Raw genomic sequence first — 22,431 nt, 5'->3', positions numbered from 1 at the left:
ATTACAGTCATCCTAGCCTTCAAATCGGAACGCTTGACTACTCCATGGCAAACAATAAGCACTAAGCAGTATCTTCCCATTCGACCTCATAATAGTTATTAGTAATTATCAAAATCTATACATTTCGCGTTCAAGTAATAATAAAACAATAATAATAAAGCCTTTTACTCTGAGAACAGATATACAATTTTGTATCTTATACTACTGCACTGTTATATGGTATGTATTTGCATTTTTTAAATTTTCACGCATTTAGTGCTTCTTAACTTTCTGTAAATCCGTTTGCTAATTGCCAAATAGATGTTTTTAATTGGTACCTGTTTTCTGGAATAACCACGTCTGAATATTTCATTATTCGATATCAATATATCGGTCTACCCATCTTTCAAGCCATGATTGCTTTAGTAAAAGGGCTGTGTTAATTCTCGTGTAAACTTAGCGTAGCAACTAAGTACAAAGAAAAATAATAAAAGCCGCGCTCACAAAATAGAACTTGCCTTCGCAGAAAATGTGCAACGGAGCGCTAGGGATTTCAGCGCGATAATGTCTAGTTTAAAAAGAGCCGCGGCTTCGCTTTTTGCATTGTCGTTTATTTGGTATTTAATAGAGGGCCGGGGGCTCTGGTTATAGCGGACGTGCATAAGACCTGAGAACGGTAGAAGGGCCTCTTTGTCCGCGTAGCGCAGTGGAGGCCGTCGCTCATTTGCAGAAAGCCCCCGCCTGAAGTGTCGTCTGAAATCCGGCCATTTTCGTTACGTTTCTGAATTTAAAAATGAGCCGCTTTGAAAATATTCAAGGTTTCTCTTACTTTGGCTGTCCGCCATTGTCTTGATTCGATACGACTTTTGTTCGCTGGAAATTTCGATTACTTGTGATAAACGACGCTTGCCGTGGTGTACCTATCTTTGTTATTTTTGTATGTTCTTGTAATATTGAATTCTGTAGTGTTAGTCTTAAAGACAATAATAACAATATAAATTATTATTATTAACATAACAATAGATTATTATTATTATTGAATCAAGACACGATTCATGATACGAGGACAGAATATGATTGTCACCTGTTTTTTTTTTTCAATAAACAGTGACATACTTGAAGTCGTCGTGGCCTAAAGGATAAGTCGTCCGGTGCATTCGTTGTTGCGATGCACCGGTGTTCGAATCCCGCAGGCGGGTACCAATTTTTCTAATGAAATACGTACTTAACAAATGTTCACGATTGACTTCCACGGTGAAGGAATAACATCGTGTAATAAAAGTAAAAAACCCGCAAAATTATAATTTGCGTAATCACTGGTGGTAGGACCTCTTGTGAGTCCGCACGGGTAGGTACCACCGCCCTGCCTATTTCTGCCGTGAAGCAGTAATGCGTTTCGGTTTGAAGGGTGGGGTAGCCGCTGTAACTATACTGAGACCTTAGAACTTATATCTCAAGATGGGTGGCGCATTTACGTTGTAGATGTCTATGGGCTCCAGTAACCACTTAACACCAGGTGGGCTGTGAGCTCGTCCACCCATCTAAGCAATAAAAAAAAATAAAAAAAACATACATAAAATGTTCCAGGTCATATACGAATCAGTTTGCTCTTTGAGGACAGTAACTACGTTACACCAAACACACGTGGAAAAAAGTATTTGGTATTATCAGTTTTTAGATACACGAGTTTGTGGAATGGAACCGTACATGATTAGATTAACCTTTAGCGATGATAGATTTAAAGAAACATTTTTAGAGATGCAATTAGCGATGAGATGATTTTAATTTAAAAAAAATATTGAAGTAGAAGTCAGACTGATTTACAGTCCAATTGGAGTCCATGGACACCACAATATGAATGTCGCGATCCACCTTGTAATAAGAAGTTGATTTCTTAATGGAATAATGGATGTCGCACCCTTCATATAAAGATTAAAAGTAGTTTTACGGTTTAATCTTCTTTTTTTTATCATTAAATTTCCGAAGTTTTAAATACTTTACAGTTTTCGTGGTCATGGACGACTGTGTCAGTCGAATGACCGTCTGCGACTCAAGGAAAATGAAGAAATTACCAGAAATAAATATAAATATTTACTAACAGTAACGCCACGTTAACTGGTCCCGTGATAAGTTCGTAAAGAACTTGTGTTACAGGTACCAGATAATGGAAATAAATATAAGATTTTTATTATACACATATTTAATATACATCCATAACCCTGGAAAAGACATTTATATTTATCATACAAATATCTTCCCTTGGCGGAATTCGAGCCCGCGACCCCTTTGTGTAGTGACCATGTCACTTACACCAGATGGCCGTTTGGTGACATCATGCTTAATTCTGTCAGAAATAGACATTAAAATGGCCTGTACTACCTCGAAATCCTATCCGCGACCAGTGAATATACATTACATATTACCACAGATTATTCACTATTTTATTTAATTACTGGTGGTAGGACCTCTTGTGAGTCTACACGGCTAGGTACCACTACCTTGCTTATTTCTGCCGTGAAGCAGTAATACGTTTCGGTTTGAAGGGCGGGGCAGCCGTTCTAACTATACTTGAGACCTTAGAACTTATATCTCAAGGTGGGTTACGTTGTGAATGTCTATGGGCTCCAGTAACCACTTAAAACCAGGTGGGCTGTGAGCTGGTCCACCCATCTAAGCAATAAAAAATAATAATAAGAAATAATACATAAATATAGTTCCAACCCGAGCTAACATTTTCCATCTACTGTTCCCGAAGAAAAAAAACTGGAGTTGATTATTCTTGGTCTGTCATTTGCATGAAACTCCTTTAAAATACGACAGTCGTCTTGGGTATAATACAAAAATAACAATTGTCTTTCAAAGTTATTTCCATAAGGTTGCGTCGGCGGTTGCCTGCTGGGCTGTCGGCTGCACGAGCGATTGTAAGTGGCTTTTTACAGCCCTTCAACGATATCTCTACTCATTTTTCCTTAAGTAGCTTCACTTATTAAATTTATACTTCAATTTGTTTTTGTTGTAAATTATGTATGCGACCAGAGTAAGTTGCAAAATGCTATTTTTGATCGATATCAATATATTCATTAAGACGTAGAGTCATCAGAAAAATATTATTGTTTTAGAAATTGAAGAAGATACACCTTATAACTAATTATTTTATCTGTATGACTACATTTCTTGTCGCAAGGCGATTTAATATGTTATCTCAAGATGTTTATTTTCAAAGAATATTAATAATAATTTTTTCAGTAAATTTCAAACACAAAATGTCTTATTTGTGGACAAAAGGTTAGATTAGGTTCAGTTAGGTCGAATGTTACAATAGAAATGGTACTATGTACACACAAAGATTGTTATTTTTCTCAAAACTAGAGGCCCCGCAGTCGTCGAAATTCGACTATAATTCATTGGAGTTGTAAGTTTGTACACTATTATGATGTATTTTATACTTCTATAATCACAAATTTCGCCAAGACTACACTATAAAAAATATTAACAAAGACGAACAATATTTAATCTATTCTCAATTTGACAACAGACGTCAAGAACAAAAGTTCGACAATAAATGGTATGCATGCGTGTGTGCGTCAAATACATTGTATGTAGTGTGCGTAATGTTTTCTTTATTGATTTAATGTATCTTTTATGCATTATTTAAAAAAAATATTAGCATTGTGCACTTCTCTATATTCTCTATAAGTGTGGAAAATTTCATACTCCTCCGTCCGCGAAATTTTCGTAAAAGATACAAAGTTTTTGGTTCACGTATTAATATATAGATAATATAAGTCGGTAACGTGCTTAGACACGATATATGTCAGCTGCTTTGACAGGTAGCGACGGTTCATGATAATCGCCTTATCGTTGCCGCCGTTGATTATTCCCCGAATTCTGATCACGCAGGAGCCAGTCACCGTCGACGTCCTAGACACGTCCTTACGGATCCATCAGATCCAAACCTTTACATTATACGCCTTCAGCTCTAACACTAGAAGCAGGCTTAGGTACCCCGGTAATCGTACTCGAAGTCCAGATAAGGTTTAAAAGGTAGATAAATATGAAAATGCTTAGAATTAATTAAAGATAACAATTTTGTTTTTCCTTTGATTTGTCCCCCGTCGGACGGATTCCTTGTGTTTGTTTTAAGTTTATTTTATACAAAAGTTTAGGTCTTTTATTTATCAATTGAGGCACTACGAAGTCTGCCGGGTCAGCTAGTGAACTATAAAAACTCTACAAACAAAGCCAACCTCTGCAGTTAATGTTCTAAATGTGCATTACATTACTCTATTTCTTCTATGAATTACTATTATGTTTGTTTCCAAGTTTTTTTCTTTTAGATACATAGAAAAATTGTACTGGAATCGAACTTATACCACCACTGTGACTTAGCCGACAACCCTAAGTCCGCAACCCTCACGCATTTGAAATTATAAAAGGCGATACTCGGAACAGACATTCAGTCTTTTGCCATCTTCCAAGCAATAAATCTAACTGTACTATGCTCGTTTGCTAGTTCATTATTCTTTATAAGTATATAGCAGAATGAAGGAAGCATTTATATCACTTGTAGCTTTTTTGGCAATCTGCGCTTCAATCAAATGTCACGATGTCGGAAAAGATGGCTTCAATTTCTATAAAGGTATCATATTTTTGAGTATCGTTTTATCGTTTTTTATTTTCCTATGACTGTTATTTCCATATTTAACCTGGTATTCCGTCGAAATTTTAATTTGAAAATATTTAGGTTTGTATAATAGGTTGGGGAAAAAGTTTCTTCGCATTTTTTAAGAAAATTTTTTTTTTTTTTCGTGGCTTGCGTTGCATTTTACCTTTTTTGTAGTAAATTTTTTAAATGTATCGAATTTCTTCATTATATTCACTCATCTTGACAGTACGAAAAATAAATAAAAATCACACATTTTTCTAATTTGAATTTGGAATTATCTTCTTTAAAATTTAAACTTTTAATGATACCAAAACCAGCTAGATACGAATAGTATAGCCAAAGAGATTTTATTACAAGCTCATCGTACATACAAAAGACTTTTCCCCCAACCTATTATGTTAAATTTCCTATTTACAATAAATTAATAGGCGTATGCATACGACCGGTTTAGCCGGCGAGACATTAATGTCTTAATAAAACATAAAATTTTAGCATTTAACTTTCGATCGACAACGAAGTGCCTTACATAACAATAAACATAAACCATGTTCGGTACGAAACAAAATTGTATTTAAAAAGAAAAAGGAAAAAAGCATCCGCTTTGACGTAGAGTGCGGTTCGAGGAGAATATAAAACGGAATGACGGTCATTGATAGGCCATCGACTCGGCGATTTCATCGGCAAATATGCTATCTCTGCCAAACGACGTTCACTGGTCGTCAATATTTTTTATGTATGAACTCAGATGTATACCTATTCTTTATGTTAAAATAACGGTACTTACGGGATGCGTGCATTTTAGAATATCGCAATCGGTCTTTTTGACAACAAATTTATCAGTGTGCTTAGTGCGTGTTTTTTAACGTTCTCGATAGCGTAAAAGTAATAAACTTGAGTTAACTTTTACGCTATCGAGAACGTCAAAAAACTTGCGCTAAACACATAGAACACCTAAACTTTTCATTCTCATTTTACGTTGTAGACATAATGTACTACAAGCGATATTGACCGTAGTTTTAAAAAAACTGCATCATTTTTTGAGCCCTAATGTATATTTTATTATATTGCTTATCGGTCGAAATATAAACTATGGTGCTGTCAGTAAAATTTTCCCTACCAGCTAATTATCTTGCATTTTCGTAACGAGTAACTTCAATCTAGTATTTTTTACGATTTTCGTGTTTTCCTTCAAACTTTTCATTTTCATGCCTAAGAGAGCTATCGTCTGTGAATCTAGGTTAATTTTAATTAAAAGATTCGCTTTCAGAACCCTTTCATTCATCGCTTTCATCGTTTGCCGGTAAAAATAAAAGATGGACGGCTTTATTATATTCCGAAGAGGGCCTTTCAAGCTCTCGATGTGAAAGCAAATGAAAAATAAAAATCAGATGACTCAAGTCAAAATATATATAGAGACTAATAGGGTTTTTTTAAATGTTGGTAGTATTTTCAACGTAAGAGCATTGTATTTTGATTTTATAATAGTATCACGAAGACTAGTGATAGGACTTCTTGGTACCACTATCCTACCTATTTCAGCCGTAAAGCAGTAATGCGCTTCAGCTTGAAAGGTGAGGCAGCCGTTATACTCTAAAACGGAGACTTTAGAACTCATACCTCAAGATGGTTGGCGGCATTTACGTTGTAGAAGTCTATGGGCTCTGGTAACCACTTAACGCCAGGTGAGCTGTGAGCTCGTCCATGCATCTAAGCAATAAAAAAAAAAACTTTTAAACGTTTAAAGATAATTAAGTTTATATTCATTTTTTATAAATAACGTCCACAATTTATTATTCAAGTGGATAAGCTTTTGTCATTTTTTTTACTGATAGTAAATTTGAATTGTGAGTAAGCATTTTTTTAATTCTGCTCGGTAATTCGGAATGTTACATAAAAGTTGAAAATGAATTTAATTTTCATTTATCGAGGTTGAAGAATGATTATTAGTGTTATTACAATCGCGTGACCAATGAACAGGTATTTGTTTGTGAGTCTAATTTCTGTGTAAAAGTTTCTTGTATATAGTGCAAGTTATTTTAAGCTTTTTTTTATTTATTTATTGCTTAGATGTGGTTACTGGAGCCCATAGACATCTACAACGTAAATGCGCCACACACCTCGAGATATAGTTCTAAGGTCTCATCCTTCCAACCGAAACGCATTACTGCTTCACGGCAGAAATAAGCATCAGGAATTCAGCTAATATTTACTAAGTACTAACTTTCAACCCGATTTTTCGTCTGTTTGGACTGTATTTTCTAACGAGTGGGTGAAGGCTAGTGCTCAGCTGTGTGGGATGAAAGGTAACCTATATCCTTTCCCAGGGGTCAAACTCGAATTTTATTAAAATCGGTTCGGTGGTTTGGTCGTGAAAATGTAATAAAGATGTAGAGTTATATACGCATTATGAATTATTAATATTATCTGCTATATAACACTATAAGAGATCGCGCTTAGCGATAAGACCGCCAATTGTATTTTTTGTATTTAATGTTTCAGATTATTATTATTTTGGGTGTACATTAAAGAACACTCTCTCCCGCCCCCCCTCTCTCTCCCCCTCTCCCCCTCTCCCCCCTCTCTCTTCCTCTCCCCCTCTCTCTCACCCTCTCCCCCTCTCTCTCCCTCTCCCCCTCTCTCTCGCCCTCTCTCTTTCTCTCTTTTTCTCTTTCTCTCTATAACGATAAATTTCATAAGTCTTTAAATAACGATAGCCATTTTCTAAAATTCAGTTTTAATGAAGCAAATTAAATTCTATCGACTTGTGAAAATTATACAAAAATCTGATTAGTAGGTATGTAGTTCCGGAGATGTGAGAGAAAAAACTGTTCTCTGTTCCATTACTATTCTTTAGTTACATTAACAGGAACTTATTTAATGTAAAAATCTTGGTAAAAACCTTTAAGTCGTCGTGGCCTAAAAGATAAGACATCCGGTGCATTTGTATTGAAGCGATGCACCGGTGTTCGAATCCCGCAGGCGGGTACCAATTTTTGTAATGAAATACGTACTCAATAAATGTTCACGATTGACTTCCACGGTGAAGGAATAACATCGTGTAATAAAAGTGAAACCCGCAAAATTATAATTTTCGTAATTACTGGTGGTAGGACCTGTTGTGAGTCCGCGCGGGTAGGTACGACCGCCCTGCCTATTTCTGCCGTGAAGCAGTAATGCGTTTCGGTTCGAAGGGTGGGGCAGCCGTTGTAACTATACTGAGACCTTAGAACTTATATCTCAAGGTGGGTGGCGCATTTACGTTGTAGATGTCTATGGGCTCCAGTAACCACTTAACACCAGGTGGGCTGTGAGCTCGTCCACCCATCTAAGCAATAAAAAAAAAAAAAGTGTGTGTGTCCGCTCCGACGCACGACTGGAGTTTACTGGATATAAAAAATTAAACGAAACAATACGAGAAATAGTTCTATATTACGACAACACGATACACTACAGATTATTAACAAATTAACGAGACACAAAACAAACGACTAACAAATATATGAAAATACAATAATGAGAGAAACGCGCGATCAGTACGAGGCTTTGTGGCGGACTGCCGGCGCAGCAGCCCGGCGTCACCTGCGATAACGCATTTCGTGTGACATGCGCAATCAGGCGCATAACGCATTTCGTGTGACATGCTAGTACGATTTTGGTCCCCATAATTTTCATACCCCGGGCCTATATATGTAAATCGATTCTAAAGGAGTAAACTCCAAAAAAAATATAGGTATAGTGAAGATAGCCGCGAAAGCTTAAATCAACTTTTTCTATGTACAAACACACCGGATTCCATTTTTTTATTACATGTTTTGATTAAATTATTCCTGAAATTAGATAATACTTACTTTGATTCGCTGTATACATTCTTTGTAACTGAATAAATAAGGATGGAAACATGTTAATATAAATAGCTTTCTTTTTATTTTGTTAATCAGTAATAGTCGTTGTATTAATTATAACTTCTAGGTGGAAAAATAAATTTTAATACTTCTAATGGATTTTTATCCAAAGCTCGACTCAATGATCTTTAATGGTGTAAAATTATTACTTTTAGAGCTGAATATTATTTGGTGGTGTCTTAGCTGAAAGTACTTTCTTTGAAAGGACTAATTCTTACCTTAAAAATATTACATATTAATTCCTTACTTTCTATAGCAATCAGTTAATTAATAATTCGTTCTTTATTGATTGCTCTAAATTGGAAGACAAGTACCAGATCATCTGGTTTTAAAAGGTTATAGAAAACATTAAGTTGTATTAATTACTAGCGACCAGCCCCCGCTTCGCTTCGGAAACTGTAATTTATTATTGATTTCTCCACTATTTAATGGATGTTATTATACACATAAACCTTCCTCTTCAATCACTCTATCTATTAAACCGCATCAAAATCCGTTGCCTAGTTTTAAAGATTTAAGCATACATAGGGACAGACAGACATAGGGACAGAGAAAGCCACTTTGTTTTATACTATGTAGTGATTATTACGTTAATCTATTCGCGTGCGTAATTTTGTTCAAATGTATGTCCTGTAAGATAAAAAAATACTTATTTACAAATGCTTACTTCATTAAATGTCTTGTTTTTTAATATTATATCTTCAATAAGAATTTCAACTATGGTTTTATTAGGTTGTTACTTTTTTATTAGATAATCTTTGAACGCAATTCCGAATTGATTTTTCATTGACATTTTATTTGGTGCTTGTTCAATAATCGTTTACTCAAATAAACAAGATGTTAGATATAGCACGTAGACTCAATGCTAAAAACATAATATTACGGTCGGTCACCAATAAAAATAAATCGTGAAAAACATTTTTACCTGACATAAGTGAAAATATGAAAAGTATACTTTAAAGAAATAAGACTAAATCAAATATTATTTGAGTTACATTTATTTTATTCGTTCTGCTAACGTTAAGTCATTTTCAGATTATCTTCGGGCTAGATCTGAAGAGGGGTCGTCGGAGGGGCCAGCTTCGAGTGACCGAATGCTATGTAAGTTTAAATATTACAAAGAGGCTATTTTGTATTTAACTTTATGCCGCTGTAATGTTGTTTTAATTAGACACGCTCACAATTCCATATATTGTACAAAGCAATAATATTAAATTTCATGAGATTTCGAGTATTTTAAAATGAACCAGTGTTCCCCCAGTAGTCGAAATTCGACTATAATTAATTGAAATTATAGGTTTGTGCACTATTGTGATTCTTTATTCACAGATTTCGACAAGACTACACTTTACACAAATACCTTGAATACTTACTCTATTAATGCTTTTGACTACAGACTATGAGAAATAAGAAAACTTTCACAATAAACAAATAGTATGCTTGCGTGTGTGTGTCAAATACATGGTAGTGTGTGTAATGTTTTATTTATTAATTTAATGTATTTTTATGTATAATTTTATAAATATATTACAATTCTGCACTCCTTCTCTATATTCTCTATAAGTGTGGGAAACATACTCCTCTGTCCGCGCAATTTTCGTAAAAACGGGTACTGAGATTTTTCTTCACGTATTAATATATAGGTACAGATCTCTTAAGATAGGAGCAGTACAAGTGTGTACTTTGTTGATGTTTTCAGATTTCTATCGAACACCGCTACAGCTGTATCCGGGAATGCTACCAGCACTTGAACAAGAATACAAAAAGAGAACTGGGAACATTTATAAGAGTTGGTATAATTTATTTTCTGATACTGACAAAGTCGACGGACGACATGTTGAAGGTCATAGATTCTATAAGATTGCTCTTTTTATAAAGGTTGTCGAGAGAGACATTTTTCAAAAGAATGTCTTACAAGTATCTCAATTGTTCTATTTGAAACTAACTATTAAAAAATGTTGTTTGTTCGTTGGGTGATCAATTTTTTACAATATTTTTGACGTGACAACGTCTTATACTTCGATGGAGCCGGCTGCACGCACGAAAAAACATGACTCATGCGGCGTTACCTCGCTCTGAGGCTTTCCATGTAAGGCTTGAAGTCCAAGCGAGAGCGCGCAACGACCGACAAAGAGGCACAATCGGCCTCCGCGTTCAGCAGCGTTCGACATCTGTCTCTCTCCTACTTGAGTGAGCGATGCATCCGCGTGGACAGCTGCTATACAATAATACATTTACATGTTTTCGTCAAGTATGAAGTTCAGTGTAAAGTGAATGTGGTTTCAATTGTTTATAGCAACGATGATTGCTATAATTGAAAAATGAAACCATTCCTTCAGTATTTTCTTATGACGTTGTCACGTTCAACAATCGTCAGTAAGCCGACTTTATAGACAACCGATTTTTTTACAGATCACATGCTAAATAAAGACTTATGGACAGACGAATCTCCTGGAAAACGCAGCTCCAAAACGGCCCTTTCTTTGATGATGCAAAGCAAGCACCCTTATGTGTAAGATTAAATTATGAGTGATATAAAATATGATATATAGTTTAGTTATGATAATAATTCTCCATTATGTTTCATGCGATCTTAGAAAGTAAAAATAAACCGACCCGATTAAAGTTACATAAATTCGAAATAATCTCATGTAAAGTGTAATAATGATGGGAATTGTGAGGAAATTGTTAACTGTCTCTGTGATGAAAGTTTTTACTATTTTATATTGAATGTAATGAATTTCGGAAAAACGAACTCACGGCCCATCTAGACTTGGAGCCCATAGACATTATGCACGACGTCAATGTTGCCGCCCCTGTTAGACATGAGGCTGAAGTTTCATTGTTTAGTGTTCGACTGTCCTAGCCATCACCGCATGATTGCTTTGAGGCAGAAATACATGAGCCGGATGGTGAGGCCGTGCGGGCTTATAGTTCATCTTACTACGAAAATATAAATATAAATAAAATAGAAATAAATTTTCATTGCACGCTATTCCTTCGTCGTGGAAGATTAAGGTTTACGAACGTGTGCTAATTACATATTTTCTTACAAATATTCTATTTATATAAACATATAATAATATATAATAAAAATAAAGCTTGCCTCGAAATTTGAACACGTATAGTTGCATCGTTTCATAGTATAGGGTATATCGGGCGTCTTATTTTTTTAATTACGACAATTATTAAATTTCGTTATAAAATACAAAGTTCGACTTTTACTGTACGGAACTTGAAAGTTGGTATCGTTTATAAGAAGTCAGTATGTTCGGTGATATATTACCGAACACCTTTGTCAGCATAATTCGCGTGACGCGTTAACTTCATTTCCACTATTCGTCAGTGCACGATCAACAACCGCGTCACCCGGGTGCATTCATAACATTAACATTTAATTTAATTTATCTATATTTTAACAATAAACATTTTTAAGTAACATTATCTTTAACTAACAAACTCACATCGCACCCTACATTTTGGTCCTTCGAGAGACCCTTGCGCGTCGGTGAATTCCGTGAAAAAGTGTTCCCGTCGAATGAGGTTTTGAACTAGCGTAACATTTATTGTGAGCGTGTGTGGTGTGAGAACTATAACATAACAAGAACTTTGGTGTCGAAGAACAAGAGGCTGAGTTTCGTAAGGTGACAACAGGATTATCAAGTAATAAAATTCCTTATTATTCTTCAATAATACATAACAAACATACAACATGGCAGAACTCATTGAAATTCAATCCATGATTTATGACAACATTGTCAAACTTAGCATCAACATAAAAAAAGGATAGTGCGGATAGAAAGACGGCTGATTATTTTAAGAGAAGGATGAGTACTTTAGAGAGCTACTGGCAAGAATGCCAATTTAACCATGACCGTATACAAACCGAAATAAGTAAGACTCATCCTTACTTCATCGAACAACAGTATGAAAAAATATATCAAACGTATGAGGCAACCAAGAATATGATTAACGAGCAGTATCAGCGACTAGTAGAACAAGTAGGCATTCTTCAAGAAGGGGAGGAAGCTGGTGCCCGTTCCCGGACGCCAGCAGGAGTGAAGTCAAAACAAATAAATGAAGAAACAAGAACCAGTGGGCAAAGCCAACAGGTTGAACAAATGAAAAGAAGCCAAGGCACAAACAGTAAATTGGATGATTTCTTAAAAAGACAATATGCTAATTTTAAAGCCTTTATACGAACAACATCAAACATAGACGTAGATTTGATTGCTGATAAATGGGAATTTGAAGACTCTTTAAAAACACTACACGAACGATGGGCTGCTATCGATAGCCTTCACTGGGAAATCGAATCCGAGATGGACGGAGAAAATGAAACATACGCCGCCATGTACGATAGATACGAGAAGAAATTTAATACTCTCAAGAAAACATTGAACACAAAGATGTGGTCGGTAGCTCATAGATCGAATGCTACTCCACAATTGGAAATACCTGTCTTCAGCGGAAATTATAATCAGTGGGTTTCTTTCAAAGATTTATTCACGGAAGCTGTTCACAACAATCCATCTCTATCTAACAGTCAAAAAATGCAACACCTGAAAAGTAAAATAAGAGGAGATGCTGAAAAGCTCATACAACACCTTCAAATAAGTAGCGATAATTATTTGGTATGTTGGGATATTTTATATCATCGATACGACAACAAAAAGTTAATCTTCTCATCTCACATAAACATTTTGTTGGGACTCCCAAGTATGCATCAACAATCCTTACAACAAATTAAACGAATGCATGATACCACTCAGGAATGCCTTAATGCCATAAAAAACTTAGGGGTTAATATAACATCATGGGACCCTATAATCGTTCATATACTAGGTCAAAAGTTAGACTCCGAGACCTACACGGATTATATACAATCGTTGAAGAACTCCAGAGAACTACCAATTTTGAAAGAATTTCTGGAATTTTTGGAAACAAAATTTTTTAGTCTTGAAGCATCGCGTCGAAAACAAGAAATAGTACCTCAGAGGCCTCTAAATCAAACAAATTATCCTCAGGCATTTTCTAACATTCGAAAAAATAATTATAATCCATTCAACAAATCAAACAATTTTATTAAACAAAGTGATGGAAATAGACCGATTGCGAAATCAATGCATATTTCGTATTTCAAATGTCCACTGTGCAATAAACAACATGGACTTTATAATTGCAAGAATTACTTATTGATGAATGACGAACAGAAACTCAAAACCTGTAAACAAATTGAAACTTTGTATCAATTGTCTTTTTAGTCATAATGGAAATCCATGCACTTCAACATTAACTTGTCGGAAATGCTTAGCTCCGCATAACACTACATTACACGAAGCATTTACGAAATACATGAACTTGTCAGCTCCGGTGTCAACTGAACAAAACATTGCGAAACAACGCATAACACGAAATGAGAATGTTTCAAAAACCTCTAATGCTTCGCTAAATGAGAGTTCAGAAGTTTTATTAGCTACTGCTTTGGTGAAGGTGAAAGCGGCTGATGGAACCTATTACAACATGCGAGCTTTGTTAGATCAAGGCTCGCAAATATCTTTGATAACTGAAGCAGCAGCCCAAACATTAGGATTAAAGCGTCAAAGATGCAAAGGGGTGATATTTGGTGTAGGCCAAAACGAAAACAGCTGCAAAGGAAAGGTAATCATAGAATGCTCCTCAATTAACAATGACTTCAATTTCGAACTAGAGGCACTCATTATGAACAATTTAATAAAAAGTTTACCAAACAAAACTTTTTCTAAGCCAGCGTGGTCATATTTGAATAATATCAATTTAGCTGATCCCGAGTTTTACAAGAGTCGGCCAGTCGATCTACTGTTCGGTGCGGATATCTACGCTAACATTATTCTGGGAGGAGTGATTAAAGGAGAAACCTTACAACAACCCATGGCTCAACAATCACAGTTAGGATGGTTTTTATGCGGAAGTATTAAAACTTATCATTGTAATGTGGCTCTCAATAACGTGGAAGATATACATAAATTTTGGGAGGTGGAAGAAATCAACGAATCGACGAATATTTCCGTAGAAGATCAGGAATGTATCGACTTTTACTGCTCAACAACAAAACGCATGGAAAATGGTCGATATGAAGTGAGATTGCCTCTAAAGCAAGATTTAAAACATAATTTAGGTAAATCGAAACCAATGGCGATTGCTCAACTCAAAAATTTAGAACATAAGTTTAATAAACAGAAGGATTTGGCACTAAAATACAAAACATTTATGTACGAATATGCTAAATTAGGACATATGATCCCAGAAAACAACAAAAACATAAAACATGAATGCTATATGCCTCATCACGGTATTTTACGTGAAGAATCCTCATCATCAAGCTTAAGAGTCGTGTTCAATGGGTCAGCTTCAACATCTTCTAAATTGAGTTTAAATGACATTATGCATAAAGGACCTAATCTACAAAAGAATTTACAGGTTCTCTTATTACAATGGAGACAGTTTCCGTATGCATTTACCGCTGACATTGAGAAAATGTATCGACAAATTTTAATAAATAGCGATGATCAACAACTTCAGAAAATCGTATGGAGACAGTCACCAAAACAACCGATACAGTCATTCCAACTAACAACAGTCACTTACGGAACAAAAGCAGCACCCTTTCTAGCAATGATGACGTTAAAGCAACTGGCATTAGATGAACGAGACAAATATCCGGAAGCAGCAACAGTTTTAGAAGGATCCTTTTACATGGACGACCTTCTCCACGGGTGCTATTCTATGGAGAAAGGTAAAAAAGTGATATCAGATTTAAAGGAGCTCTTGAAGTCGGGCGGATTTAATCTCAGAAAATGGTCATCAAACAAACATCAACTTCTCGAACAAACACAAGAATGTAACGATAAAACAATTTTTTACTTTAAGGCGGACGACACTTCGAAAACATTAGGCTTACGTTGGAATCCGAAAGAAGATCACTTTACCTTTAAATGCAACTTCTTGAAGTCTACAACAAAACTTACCAAACGGAAGTTACTATCAGAAATATCTAAATTGTTTGATCCACTCGGCTGGTTAACACCGCTTTCAACAAAACTAAAATTACTATTCCAAAGACTATGGAAGAAAGATCTGATGTGGGACGATTTAGTGCCTGAAGATGTTCATATTGAGTGGTCAAGATTAACGACAGACATCGATAACATTAACAATTGTACCATACCCAGGTGGATCTTATCAGAAGAGAATAATATTATTGAATTACATGGATTCTGTGATGCGTCCACTGCTGCATACGCTTGTGTGGTGTACGCTCGGTCTAAAAATCTACAGAACATAACGCTTCTAGCAGCCAAGTCGAAGCTCGTACCCCATAAGAAAGCCTTAACATTACCACGGATTGAACTTTGTGGGGCTCATTTGCTTTCTAAGCTCATTAAACTCATCAAAGCAAGTTTAAATTGTCGATTGGAGCTCTACTGCTGGTGTGATTCGATGGTCGTTTTAGGTTGGCTGAATGGAGAGCCAAACCGTTGGAAATCGTTCGTTGCTAATAGAGTTACTGCTATAACATCAATAATTCCAGCTGAAACCTGGAGATACGTAAAATCAAGCGAGAACCCCGCTGACGCGGCAAGACGAGGACTTACTGGCGATCAGTTGGTAAACCATGCTTTATGGTGGAACGGACCGTCATGGCTAAAAACATTTAAAAGGGAACAGGAACAATTAATATATAAAACAGAAGAAGAAACAAAAAACAAGAAGTTAGTACACGTTTTACAACATGAAAACAAACAATATGTTATTGATAATTTACTACAACAATTTAGCACATTTCAAAAAATTGTTCGCGTATTAGCATGGATACGACGAGCATTGACACCTATTGTGCAGCGTAAACAATTACCGTCGTACCTAACTTTACGAGAACTGCGCAATGCCAAATCAGCTATTATAAAACATATTCAAAGAACGGAATTTAGGTCCGATATAGAAAAACTAAGCAAAAATGAACAAGTTGCGTCGAACAGTAAATTATTAAATTTAAAACCGTTCATCGATCAAGACGGTGTCCTACGTGTTGGAGGTCGACTAAAGAACGCGAACATGAGTGCTGAAATGAAACATCCCAAAATAATTCCCAACAAAGGCCGTTTAGCCGAATTATTAATAAACGAAGCACATGGGTTAACATTTCACGGAGGGCCTCGACTTACCTTAACAACACTCCGACAACAATACTGGATAACTAGTGGATACAATACAACCAAAAAACAGTTAAGGAATTGTGTAACATGTCGTAGATATGATACAAAGAAGTTGTACCAGCTAATGGGTGATCTTCCTGCTGCTAGAGTCAACCAGGCTGCGCCATTCTACCATACTGGAGTAGATTATACTGGTTTTGTAGATGTCAAGATCAACAAAGGAAGAGGTGTGAAAACAACCAAAGGATACATCGTCGTATACGTTTGCTTGGTTACGAAGGCGGTATACTTGGACTTAGTCTCTGACTTAACGAGCTCAGCATTCTTGGCTTCACTCAGAAGGATGGCGGCCCGAAGGGGAGCACCGCGCCACTTATACAGCGATCAAGGTACGAACTTCGTTGGAGCCAACCGAATGCTACAGGAAGAATATGATACTTTATGCCATGTCCTTAGTGACAGTCTTTTGGCTGAAGTTGCAGAAATGAACATTGAATGGCATTTCAACGCACCCTCTTGGCCGAGTGCAGGAGGCCTGTGGGAACGAGCCGTGCAGAGCTTGAAGTGGCATTTAAAAAGAGTCGTAGGAGAACAAAAGTTAACGTTTGAAGAGTATTGCACTATCTTAGCACAACTGGAGGCCTGTCTTAACTCTAGGCCATTGTGTTCTTTAACAGAAAACATAGAAGACCTGGATTACCTGTAACCAGCACATTTCTTAAATGGAAGGGTGGGGGTAACCGTTATAGAAACAAAAGAGGACGCTAGAACTAGATGGCATTTGACCAACAGCATATTCAAACAGATTTGGCATAATTGGAAGACAAACTATTTAACACAATTAACAACGCGGCAGAAGTGGGTGAAGCCACAAACAAACATGAAGATTGGAGATATGGTGGTTATTCATGAAGACAATCTTCCGGCTGGAAAATGGCTCATGGGTAGAGTCATAGAAGTGTTTCCCGGCAACGACGGCTATGTCAGGGTGGTATCGCTCAAAACAAAAAATTGCATTATACAACGACCTGTCGTCAAACTGTCTAAATTGCCCATTGAATCAGCTGAGCAAGTGGACAATTCTGACTATAAGAAAACACAAAATGATTGTTCTTCTCAACCTACAAAACACAAGCAAAAACAATCAAGACGTGGAAGACTATCGTGTATGGTGATGGCATTAATATTTTTCATGTCATTATGCACCAGCGATGCCTGTAACATAACCGAGCTGAAAGGTGATCGATCATTATATTTTGATCCCGTAACAAAATTATATTTAATAAAGAACACTTGGAACTTGGTTGTATATTATAACATGTCTCCATATCGAGAAGGAATGAAGGCATTCGAAAAGGCGACAACACATTTAGATAAATCATGCAAAGTCCTGGAAGATGGTCAGTGTAGCATAATAGTCGATCAATTGATCCACGAATACAAAGAATTAACTTACTATAATGAGCTACTTATGAATCAACATTTGAATGAGCACTACAGACAGCGTCGTGGTTTTATCAACGGTGTCGGATATCTTGCTAACTCTCTGTTCGGAGTATTAGATGAACATTTCGCAGAAAAATACTCGCAAGACATAGAGCTCGTAAAACATAATGAACAGTACTTAGTGAGTTTATGGAAAAACCAAACTTCGATCGTCGAATCTGAATACAACTTACTAAAAAGAACAGAAGAAGTCATGTCTAAGCAACATAAGACTATTAATAAACACATAACTAACCTAGAAAACATGTCAAATCGACTTCAACAGCAAGTAAACAACATATCGATTCTACAAGAATTTACCTTAATGTCCATTATTACAACTAATTTATTGCACAATTTGAAAGGGTCGCAAAATATATTGTTAGACATTTTAACTAACATACATCATGGTCAATTCAACATTCATTTACTTACTCCAGAACAACTTCAAAAGGAACTAAACATTATCACCGGATATTTACCGGAAGACACAATTCTTCCCGTAGAACCGCAGAATATTAAGAATTTGTATCCTCTGTTAAACATAAAGGCTCGTATTACTCTACAATATTTCTTATTCGAGATAACATTTCCACTCATTTATCAAGATCGATTCAAACTTTATAAAGTACATTCTATTCCTCATCAAAGCGGAAATATGACTATTGAAGTAGTTCCGGCATACGAATACATTGCTACCGACTTGAAAAGAGATTCCTTTCTTGAACTCACCACCGAAGAAGTCTTATCCTGTAATCAACAAGAAGAAGCTTACTACTGCAAGCTTAGAACGCCGATTCTTCATTTACGACCGGAGACTAAGTTTTGTAAGATTAAACTTAATAGCAACGTATGCAAATTAAAGTATTCTAATTGTGAAACCAAAATAATAGCACTAACTCATCTCTCTTTATATTTATATCACTGCTGTGGCACCTGCGAAGTAAAGGTCATGTGCGGAGAACATATTGCCTTGAAACAGTTGAATAACACTGGTCGTCTGTATCTAGAGCCAGGTTGCCTCATAAAGGGATCAGATTATACACTTCATATCCCTAAAACAAACAACAATAAGCTGGAGATTCAGTCTAACATTTACGTTCCAATAATAGATCCCATAAATAATATCATAAACAGCTCTCTTCTCAACACTGAGAACCTGAATGTCAGCGAGTCTAAAGATTTGCAGAACGCTCTCCAGAAACTACACGTGCGTATTGAAGATCTAGAAAACTCCCCGCCAGTATTGGAGACTTCATTAACATCTCACGATATTCATCAGTATGTGATAACATACATCATCGTCATCGTCATCGTGCTGGCCACCGGCGTGCTACTCTGGCGACGACGACGGTTGAGTGCGAACCGGGCGATCATCTCTGACGGCATCGAGCTTCAACAGTATAGTGAATGTGAAAATGTAAATAGTGCTAAGGCAGGGTTTAGTGCGCGACCTTCTGTGGTGGACCCTTCGCCTGGTGATGTGAACATTTATGCCAAAGTGTCAAACAAAGCGTGCTCTCCAATACCAAGAAAACCTATATGGACCCTAAGTTCTTAAATTGTATTATACTAACATTTTAATTTAATTTTTGTTTGTCTTTCATCCTCTTGTAAGCCGTAATCATCTATTTACTAACAATTATTTCATTAAAGTATACTCTATTTTGTTGCCCCGGAATATGTTCGGTGATATATTACCGAACACCTTTGTCAGCATAATTCGCGTGACGCGTTAACTTCATTTCCACTATTCGTCAGTGCACGATCAACAACCGCGTCACCCGGGTGCATTCATAACATTAACATTTAATTTAATTTATCTATATTTTAACAATAAACATTTTTAAGTAACATTATCTTTAACTAACAAACTCACATCGCACCCTACACAGTACGTTACAAGAACGGTTGCAACACTCATGTAACCACGGTACTTTTTGTCATAAAAATATTTAAAGATTGACGACACAGTAATTATATCAATCGAGCTATCGCCATGATGCTTCAGTTGATTTAAATATATATTATTTAGCATACGTAATTGTGTCTACAATTTAAGGAACGACAACTCGAATCAGACAACGTCTTTGTTAGGGTCCACCGATTTTTAAAATGATGTTCTTCAAATCGATAATGTATGTTTCGGGTTTTAATATATAATAGTAAATTAGTGTTTCCCTATTGGACAAGGTTATTATTTATCAAAGAAAATAAAATCTACTAAAAAAATAATTGAAAAAGAAATTTGTTTGAGAAACATAGGAAAAAATGGTACCAAACTGTCTTATTGATAAAGCTAAGCTCATCAATAGCCGTTTAATAAAAATAGGAAAATCGGTTTAACTAAACTCTAGATTTGATTAAAAAGAATTTGAATGTCAATGTCAGTAATCGATTGAGATAATGATCTTACGGGTGGTTTTTTGAAATTAAGAGTTTTTAAGACAAGATTCACTAGATTTCGCCTTATCGTCTCACATACAATATACATATGTATGTGTATACTGATTAAGTATTGCACACAACTCAAATAAATACGTAATTCACACTTGCAGGGACAGTACACGTTATTGTTTATACGGCTAACGAAGACATTATTTAGGTAACTAACATTGTTTATAACTTAGTAAGTTCCATTTTTATATCTCATTTTGTAAAGGAAGTGGTATTCGTTCTTCATAGGAATGCACATGGAATCTACTTATTTGAAAATACGATTTCGGAAAACGGGATACTTTGACCACTACCCTAACCTACCCTAAATAAAGGACTCGTTTGTAACACGATAATACAATAAAAAATTGCAATCAGTTCTTAAAGGATCTCCTTACTACGCATTACTAAATAAAACCAATGTAGTTTATATTTAACAACTTGGCTTCAATTGTCAGCACAGCATTGTAGCACTTTAGGAACTTAAAGTTGTACTGTACAATTTAGACATAGACCTCATGCCTCAAGATTGGTGACGGAATTCACGCTGTGACGTCTGTATGGTATGGGTCCGCTATTTAGCTGACACCAGGTACACTTTGATCTCCTTCACCCGTCTAATGCACACGTCTAATCTGGCTATATGTTGTCTACTTTTTATTACAACGCCCTCAGCTCTATTCGCTGTACATTGCGGGTTTGTCCAATTGGATTTTTTTTTAACCACAGACAATAATTCGCATATTCATTTTTTTTTGTTTTTATTTTGCATTGGTGAATGACTATTTAAGGAAGGAAGCATCCACCAACCAAACACCAAATCCACTAATGGGAATAAAAAAATAAAGAGCTTAGCATTAAATAGAACCCATTCAGAAATTATATTACTTTTCAAGGACGAATGCATCACTCGCAATAAATCCATCAAGCTACATATAATATTATTTACATAAATTTCCAAAAGTGTCACAATAATAAATTATGTTTAATAATATTTTTCTTGTTTCAGTACTGAATATCCCACGGGAGACGTCACAGAGATTCCGTACAAGATATACGTTTGAAATGTCTCATACAAATAAAAACATGAAATATGTTTTATTTAATGTTGTAATATTATGTACTCCTCTATGTGTATTATGTAATGATTTAATCACGTACCTATAAACTTATTGGTGTTGATTAATAGTTCCCAATATGTGTGTTATATCATTTAACTATGTATTTAAATCGTTTTAATGTAAATTAAAAAATAAAGCGTTGAAAAATATGGCTTGTTTATTTTGAGCTCCCATCAGATCCGTCAAAGGCTATCAAAAAGAGAGAGAGAGAGGTAGCTAATATTTTTGATATGATTTAGTGATCATTTGATTTAAATATGTAGTTCAGATATCTATTCACAAGAGGTTTCTAAGTTTTAAGTGGCTAAATATTTTTGAAAAATGGTATCGTGGACTGGAATAGTATCATGGAGCATTTTGCATTTATTTACTCATTTCAAACTTACTTCGGTTTGTGTGATAAAATAATGAATGTTTCGTACCTTCGTGACTACTCTTTAGTACATAGTAGACTTAGTGATTTCAAAATATAATATATTTTTAATTATTTTAAAATGCTGTGAAATATTTTACTTTCGGTAAAATCGGATCTATATAAGTAGCAAAAAAAAAACATAGAAAACTACATTCATACATATACATATATCATGGCTTTAGAAAGTTTAACTGATGTGTAGTTTTTTGATTGGGTCTTAGTCAAGGCGAAC

At 35.6% G+C, this 22,431-nt stretch overlaps 1 protein-coding gene across 6 annotated transcripts; it reads left to right on the top strand.

The window, feature by feature from the left end:
* Positions 1-4,286: 4,286 nt before the first annotated feature.
* On the top strand, positions 4,287-21,933 carry LOC105842260 (uncharacterized). Of its 6 annotated transcripts, none has more exons than XM_021350903.3 (6): positions 4,287-4,618; positions 9,583-9,648; positions 10,247-10,336; positions 10,960-11,059; positions 20,786-20,832; positions 21,673-21,933. In XM_021350903.3, the coding sequence occupies exons 1-5, from the start codon at positions 4,522-4,524 to the stop codon at positions 20,814-20,816; spliced, it is 384 nt and encodes a 127-aa protein (XP_021206578.1). In that variant the 5' UTR covers positions 4,287-4,521; the 3' UTR covers positions 20,817-20,832; positions 21,673-21,933. The 6 variants fall into 6 exon arrangements, 4 of the variants coding, with proteins under 4 accessions (XP_021206578.1, XP_062524972.1, XP_012549611.1 ...); XM_062668988.1 differs by having other exon boundaries at positions 20,786-20,856; XM_012694157.4 differs by lacking the exon at positions 20,786-20,832.
* The last annotated feature ends 498 nt before the right edge of the window (positions 21,934-22,431 follow it).

Source organism: Bombyx mori, chromosome 6 (assembly GCF_030269925.1).
Source record: "Bombyx mori chromosome 6, ASM3026992v2".
Classification (NCBI taxonomy): domain Eukaryota; kingdom Metazoa; phylum Arthropoda; class Insecta; order Lepidoptera; family Bombycidae; genus Bombyx; species Bombyx mori.
The sequence above is the reverse complement of the archived record's forward strand: the minus strand, read 5'-3'. Positions and strand labels throughout refer to the sequence as shown.

Coding starts and splice junctions, on each gene's coding strand:
- LOC105842260 (XM_012694157.4), top strand. CDS start 4,522: ATGAAGGAAGCATTTATATCACTTGTAGCTTTTTTGGCAATCTGCGCT. Junction 4,619..9,582: donor TGGCTTCAATTTCTATAAAG/GTATCATATTTT, acceptor AGTCATTTTCAG/ATTATCTTCGGGCTAGATCT. Junction 11,060..21,672: donor CAAAGCAAGCACCCTTATGT/GTAAGATTAAAT, acceptor TTCTTGTTTCAG/TACTGAATATCCCACGGGAG.